Source organism: Homarus americanus, unplaced genomic scaffold, assembly GCF_018991925.1.
Source record: "Homarus americanus isolate GMGI-L3 unplaced genomic scaffold, GMGI_Hamer_2.0 scaffold39824, whole genome shotgun sequence".
In the NCBI taxonomy this organism is placed as follows: domain Eukaryota; kingdom Metazoa; phylum Arthropoda; class Malacostraca; order Decapoda; family Nephropidae; genus Homarus; species Homarus americanus.
In genome coordinates this window covers 543-8219 of record NW_024746768.1, presented here as the reverse complement: position 1 = coordinate 8219, position 7677 = coordinate 543, and the positions used below count along the sequence as shown (strand labels likewise).

General features: G+C 45.3%; 1 protein-coding gene across 1 annotated transcript; it reads left to right on the top strand.

Annotated features, from left to right (window-relative positions):
- Positions 1 to 1898: 1898 nt before the first annotated feature.
- LOC121879430 (disintegrin and metalloproteinase domain-containing protein 10-like) lies at positions 1899 to 7415 on the top strand (the record flags this gene model as incomplete). The annotated part of the gene is given in 9 exon segments (XM_042386088.1): positions 1899 to 2085; positions 2474 to 2499; positions 2502 to 2539; positions 3116 to 3384; positions 4420 to 4699; positions 5056 to 5187; positions 5491 to 5654; positions 6766 to 6880; positions 7281 to 7415. Coding segments are annotated over 9 exon segments (1346 nt in total), but the record flags the coding sequence as incomplete, so codon positions are not given.
- Positions 7416 to 7677: the final 262 nt, after the last annotated feature.

Below are 7677 nucleotides of genomic sequence, written 5' to 3'. Positions count from 1 at the left end.
TACACACCTGTGATCAAAGCCTACACACCTGTAATCAATCCTACGCACCTGTAATCAAGCCAACACACCTGTCGACGAGAGAAACGGGTGTAATCAAAGCCTACACACCTGTAATCAATCCTACGCACCTGTAATCCAGCCTACACACCTGTCGACGAGGGAGGCGGCTGTAATCCAATACCGTGCCTCATTAAAGGACTTTTCTTCTAATAACTGTAACTTAACCTCCCTATAAGGCTGAGTGATCCTCATCTCTTCCTGATACCTCCTCCTCCTTCCTCCTCCCCCTCCTCCTCCCCTCCCTCCTCCTCCTCCTTCTTTCTTTCTTCTTTCTTCTTCTTTCTTTCTTCTTTCTTATTTCTTCTTCTTTCTTTCTTCTTTCTTCTTCTTTCTTTCTTCTTTCTCATTTCTTCTTCTTTCTTTCTTCTTTCTTCTTCTTTCTTTCATTTTCTTCTTTCTCATTTCTTCTTCTTTCTTTCTTCTTCTTTCTTTCTTCTTTCTTATTTCTTCTTCTTTCTTTCTTCTTTCTTCTTCTTTCTTTCTTTTTCTTCTTTCTTCTTCTTTCTTTCTTCTTTCTTCTTCTTTCTTTCATTTTCTTCTTTCTCATTTCTTCTTCTTTCTTTCTTCTTTCTTCTTCTTTCTTCTTTCTTATTTCTTCTTCTTTCTTCTTTCTTATTTCTTCTTCTTTCTTCTTTCTTCTCCTTCTTTCTTCTTCCTTCTTTCTTCTTCTTTTCACTATCCTCCTCCTCCTCTTTCCTCCTCCTATTCTTCCTTCTTTCCGGGGCTTATGGGCTTTACACTCTGGCCAGGAAGGAGAACCTAACCTAACCTAACCTAACCTAACCACAACCTAACCTAACCACAACCTATCCTAACCTAACCTAACCAAACCACAACCTAATCTAACCACAACCTAACCAAACCACAACCTAATCTAACCACAACCTAACCAAACCACAACCTAACCTAACCACAACCTAACCTAACCTAACCAAACCACAACATAATCTAACCACAACCTAACCAAAACCACAACCTAATCTAACCAATAACCCATCCAAACCACCAACCCAATCTAACCACAACCAACCAAACCAACAACCCAACCAAGCCACAACCTAATCTAACCAATAACCCAACCAAACCACACAACCTAACTCAATAAACCCAACCTAACCAAACCATTTAGACCTAATCTAACCAATAACCCAATCCCAACCAAACCACAACCCAACCCAACCAAACCACAACCTAACCTAACCAAACCACAACCCAACCTAATCCAAACCACAACCCAACCTTAACCAAACCACAAACCTAACCTAACCAAACCACAACCTAACCTAACCAAACCACAACCTAATCTAACCACAACCTAACCAAACTGGCCAGTCCCAACCAAGCCACAACCTAATCTAACCACAACCTAACCAAACCACAACCCAATCTAACCACAACCCAACCAAACCACAACCCAACTGCTACAAACCTAATCTAACCACACAACCTAACCAAACCACAACCCAACCAAACCACAACCTAATCTAACCACAACCCAAACCAAACCACACCAACCTAATCTAACCACAACCCAACCAAACCACAACAACCCAACCAAGGTCAAGTTAAACCTAACCTAACCAAACCACAACCTAACCAAACCACAACCTAACCACAACCTAACCTAACCAAACCACGACCTAATCTAACCACAACCTAACCTAACCAAACCACAACCTAACCAAACCACAACCTAACCTAACCAAAACCTAACCAAACCAAACCACAACCTAACCAAACCACAACCTAATCTAACCACTGCCTAACCTAACCACAACCTAACCACAACCTAACCTAACCTAACCACAACCTAACCTAACCACTGCCTCACCTCACAGACTTCGACCTGGACAACGAATCAGATGAGATAGGATTCATGATTAAGCGGATCAAAGTACACACGAAGAAGGCGCTGAAGGACACGTCATACCGCTTCCCTGGTAACTACGGCGTGGAGAAGTTCCTGGAGCTGTTTTCCGAGGAGGACTACGATGCCTTCTGCCTCGCCTACATGTTCACCTACAGGTAAGTCTTCTTATAATAACACCTGTGGGATTTGTACAGGTATATGTTAATTAGTCACTTTGATGAGAATGTTTATGTGTTAGTTTAGTTACTAAGACACCTTCTGCCTCGCCTTCATGTTCTTCTTCAGGTAAACTTTCTTTTGATAAGAGACTGATTAATTATTGTCATTTAAGGTATTAATTTTTTTACCTGGATTTTTTCAAGGTTTACTATACAGGTACAAAGTTAATATGAGACTGATTTGTTGAGGCCCCACACACACACACACACACACACACACACACACACACACACACACACACACACACACACACACACACACACAGTAGTTTTCACCTTAGCTCTCCTGCAGAAGGCCTCATCACCACGTCTTCCTCCCTCCCAGAGACTTCGAGGGCGGGATCTTGGGTTTATGTGGACGGGAGATTTGAAGAACGCTGGGGGTGTGTGTGTGTGGAGAAGAACGGACACTCACTGCAGAAGTCTGAAGGTATGGTGTGTGTGTGGGGGGCTGTGTGTGTGTGGGGGGTGGGGGGTTGTGTGTGTGGGGGGCTGTGTGTGGAGGGGGGGGGTTGTGTGTGTGTGTGTGGGGTTGTGTTTGTGTGTATATGTGTCTTTTGAGTGAATTCCCAGTGTGTGTGTGTGTGTGTGTGTGTGTGTGTGTGTGTGTGTTGTAATATATCTGTCCGTCTGTCTGCCTGTCTATGTCTTATTTATCTATCTATATAAATATGTATATGTACTTCAGACAACCAACCAATCATGTCCCAGTACTTTAGACGTCCAACCAATCAACTGCCAGTACATTAGACGTCCAACCAATCAACTGCCAGTACTTTAGACGTCCAACCAATCAAATCCCAGAACTTTAGACAACCAACCAATCATATTCTACCACTTTAGACAACCAACCAATCAAATCCCACCACTTTAGAGAACCAACCAATCAAATCCCACCACTTTAGAGAACCAACCAATCAAATCCCACCACTTTAGAGAACCAACCAATCAAATCCCAGCACATTAGACGTCCAACCAATCAAATCCCAGCGCTTTAGACGTCCAACCAATCAACTTCCAGAACCTTAGACGTCCAACCAATCAAATCCTCGTATTTCAGAGCCTCAACACGGGCATCGTCACGCTCCTGAACTACGGCAAACACGTCCCTCCCGCCGTCAGCCACGTCACCCTGGCCCACGAGATCGGTCACAACTTCGGCAGTCCCCACGACCCTGAGTCAGACACCCGCTGTACGCCTGGCGGAGAAGATGGCAACTATATCATGTTCGCCAGGTAAGGGGGACGGGGGGTCATGTTCGCCAGGTAAGGGAGGAGGGGTCATGTTCACCCAGGCAGGGAGACGGGGGGGGTCATGTTCATCAGGTAAGGGGACGGGGGGGTCAAGTGTTCACCAGGCGGGGATGGGGTCATGTTCAAGCACAGGTAAGGGGGACGGGGATCATGTTCGCCAGGTAAGGGGGACGGGGTCATGTTCAGGTAAGGGGGACGGGGGGTCATGTCTGCCAGGGTAAGGGGGACAGGGGTCATGTTCGCCAGGTAAGGGGGGACGGGGGGTCATGTTGCCAGGCAGACAGGGTCATGTCTGCCAGGTAAGGGGGGATCAGGGCCTGTGTCTTCGCCAGGTAAGGGAGAGGGGGGGTCAGTGTCTGCCAGGTTAGGGGGAGGGGCCAAGGTTCGCCAGGTAAGGGGATTTGGGCCTGGTGTCTGCCAGGTAAGGAGGAGGGGTCATGTTCACAGGTAAGGGGATTAAATGCCTCCTGCCAGGTAAGGGGACGGGGGTCATGTTCGCCACAGGTAAGGAGACGGGGCTGGTGTTCGCCAGGCAGGGGATCAGCCATGTTCTGCCAGGTGGTAAGGGAAATGGGTTCATGTTCTGCCAGGTAAGGGGGGAGGGGGGTTATGTTCGCCAGGTAGTGGGGGGGGGATATCATCCTCAAGTATAGTGATGATTTGTTCGAGGAGGAACTTAGTCAAGGATGACTCGAGGGAAAGAACGGTGTGAAAGGGAGGAAGGAGGTGGGGAGGAGGAAGAGTTTTAGGGAAGAAGGAGGAGGAGGAAGGTATGGAGGAGAAGAGGGGAGACTATAGGAAAGGAGAAGGATAGGAAAGGTAGGAAGGAAGAGGAAGACTTTTAGGTAAGTAGGAGGAGAAGGAGGTGGAGGAGAAAGAAGAAGAAAAAGAGGCTATACTGAACAACAAGAAGGAGGAGGAGGAGGAAGAAGCAAAATCTACACAAATTAACCCCCAAAAAATCATACCCTCCCCCCCTACTCTCACCCCATCCTTCCCTCTCTCTCTCCTACACAGAGCTACATCAGGCGACAAACGCAACAACAACAAGTTCTCCCCGTGTTCCCTGCGTCAGATCAACAGCGTCCTCAACTCCAAAGCCAGGGACTCAAAGGGTTGCTTCACCGAGCCCCAGAAAGCGATCTGCGGCAATGGAGTGGTGGAGGTGGGTGAGGAATGCGATTGCGGCTGGGAGGAAGATTGCGATGAGGCGTGCTGTTACCCTATGAAGAACAATCCCAAGACGAATCAAAAGCCTTGTACACTGAGACCCAATAAAGTCTGTTCTCCGTCACAGGTGAGTTGGCTAATTAGGTGTTTGTTTACCTGGTTGTTTGTTTACCTGGTTGTTTGTTTACCTGGTTGTTTGATCGTTTGTACTATATATTTTTTTTTATTCGTTTCAATGTTATTCTCAAGTTATTCTCTTCTGAATATTAACCCCCACACACTCAAACACTACCCCCACGCACTCAACACTACCCCCACGCACTCAAACACTACCCCCACACACTCAAACACTACCCCCACACACACTCAACCCCCACACAACACAAAAACAACTTCACGTACTCTTACAAACCCTAATCTAGACGTTGCTAATAAGGAAAATAACACGTGACCTTAGCCTTGACCTTTGACCTGTATTTCAAGGGCCCCTGTTGTACCTACGACTGTCGCATGAAGGAGGGAGACAAGTGTAGGGATGATAATGGCTGCCGGGACTCCTCCTTCTGCAATGGACGTGTCCCTGAGTGTCCACCCTCTACCAACAAGCCAAATAAGGTAAGTGTCTCATCCTTCCTTCTTTCCTTCCTTCCTTCCTTCCTTCAATCCTTCTTTTCTTCTTTCTTCCTTTCATTCCTTCCTTCCTTCCTTTCCTTTTTTCTTTCATTCATTTATTCATTCTTCCTTCCTTCCTTCCTTCCTTCCTTCCTTCCTTCCTTCCTTCCTTTTCCTTCATTTTGACTTATTATATTAGTACCTTTTTACTACATTTGTACATTTTAATATATAATACACATTTTCCCCCCATTATATATATTAATATTACTCCATGTATTAAAATTTTCCCCCTTCCCCCCCTAGACGATCTGCAATGAGGAATTCGTCTGTTACAAGGGCGAATGTAGTGGCTCCATCTGCCTGGCGTACGGGTTGGAGTCTTGCCAGTGCGAACGAAGCCACGGCGACCCAGTTACTAAAGCGTGTGAGCTGTGTTGCAAATTACCAGGAGAAAATCAGCTTTGTTTGTGAGTGAAATTTGCTGTTGTTGTTGTTTTTGATGGTGGTTTGGGATTATAATTGACCTCCCCATGACCTCTCAATCCCACCTCAACCCGATGTTTAGATTAAATACCTTAGTTTATTTTAGTGTGTGGTTTGGTCAGTCTGTTGGTAAGGTTAAGTTAAGTTAGGTTAGGTTTGGTTTGTTTAAGTTTGGTTAGATTAAGTTAAGCTACGTTAGGTGTGCTTAAGTTAGGTTAGGTTAATTTTGGGTAGGTTATTCCTTACAGTCTCTCATTTGACTTCCTACTTCCTCCTCACAGTCTCTCATTTGACTTCCTACTTCCTCCTTACAGTCTCTCATTTGACTTCCTACTTCCTCCTCACAGTCTCTCATTTGACTTTCTACTTCCTCCTCACAGTCTCTCATTTGACTTTCTACTTCCTCCTCACAGTCTCTCATTTGACTTTCTACTTCCTCCTCACAGTCTCTCATTTGACTTCCTACTTCCTCCTCACAGTCTCTCATTTGACTTCCTACTTCCTCCTTACAGTCTCTCATTTGACTTCCTACTTCCTCCTCATAGTCTCTCATTTGACTTCCTACTTCCTCCTCACAGTCTCTCATTTGACTTTCTACTTCCTCCTCACAGTCTCTCATTTGACTTTCTACTTCCTCCTCACAGTCTCTCATTTGACTTTCTACTTCCTCCTCACAGTCTCTCATTTGACTTCGTACTTCCTCCTCACAGTCTCTCATTTGACTTCCTACTTCCTCCTCACAGTCTCTCATTTGACTTCCTACTTCCTCCTTACAGTCTCTCATTTGACTTCCTACTTCCTCCTCATAGTCTCTCATTTGACTTCCTACTTCCTCCTCACAGTCTCTCATTTTTCTACTTCCTCCTCACAGTCTCTCATTTGACTTCCTACTTCCTCCTCACAGTCTCTCATTTGACTTTCTACTTCCTCCTCACAGTCTCTCATTTGACTTTCTACTTCCTCCTCACAGTCTCTCATTTGACTTCCTACTTCCTCCTCACAGTCTCTCATTTGACTTCCTACTTCCTCCTCACAGTCTCTCATTTGACTTTCTACTTCCTCCTCACAGTCTCTCATTTGACTTCCTACTTACAGATCCTCATTTGAGTGGAATGTCCCTCCTTACGACATCCCGGACATGTACGCTAAAGCTGGAACTCCCTGCAATAACTACAAGGGCTACTGTGATGTATTTAAGAAGTGTAGAGAGGTAAGACACACACACACACACTACCATACACACACACACACACACACACTATCATACACACACACACACACTACCATACACACACACATACACACTTTGAGTCAGCTGTTGTGAATTCCAGTGAACGTTTGTTGAATTTGTCTTTAAACGATGGTGATGATGATTTTAAATGATATTATTAATTTGATTCATTTCTTAAATATTACTTACCAATATTTCAAGACATTTATGAAACATTTATTAACATTTCAGAGATTTATCAAACATTTACCAACATTTATCAACATTTCAGGGACTTGTCTAACATTCACCAACATTTACCGACATTTCAGAGACTTGTCTAACATTCACCAACACCTCGAGACCTGTTAAACCTTACTAACGTGTACCCCTTCGTCAGGTTGATCCATCGGGTCCTCTGGCTACCCTCCGAGGTCTCCTACTGAGTGACGAATCCTTAGCCAACCTTCAGAGATGGATCATAGAGCACTGGTATGCCGTTCTCTTCGTCGTCCTCGCCGTCATGGTCCTGCTGGTGAGTGTCCTGGTGATGGTGGTGACTGTAGGAGGTGTGGTGATGGTGGTGGTGACTGTTGGAGGTGTGGTGGTGACTACTGTTAGAGGGTGAGGGTGTCTTTGGGAAGGGTAGTGGTAAGTGGGGTGTGGTGGTGACTGTGTGAGGGTGGTGGTGATGTGTGGTGACTGTGATGGATGGTGATATTGGTGATTATATGAGGGAAGTAATGGTGATAATAGTGGCCATTAGGTAGTTAGTCTGTTGTTTGTGTGTTACTCTT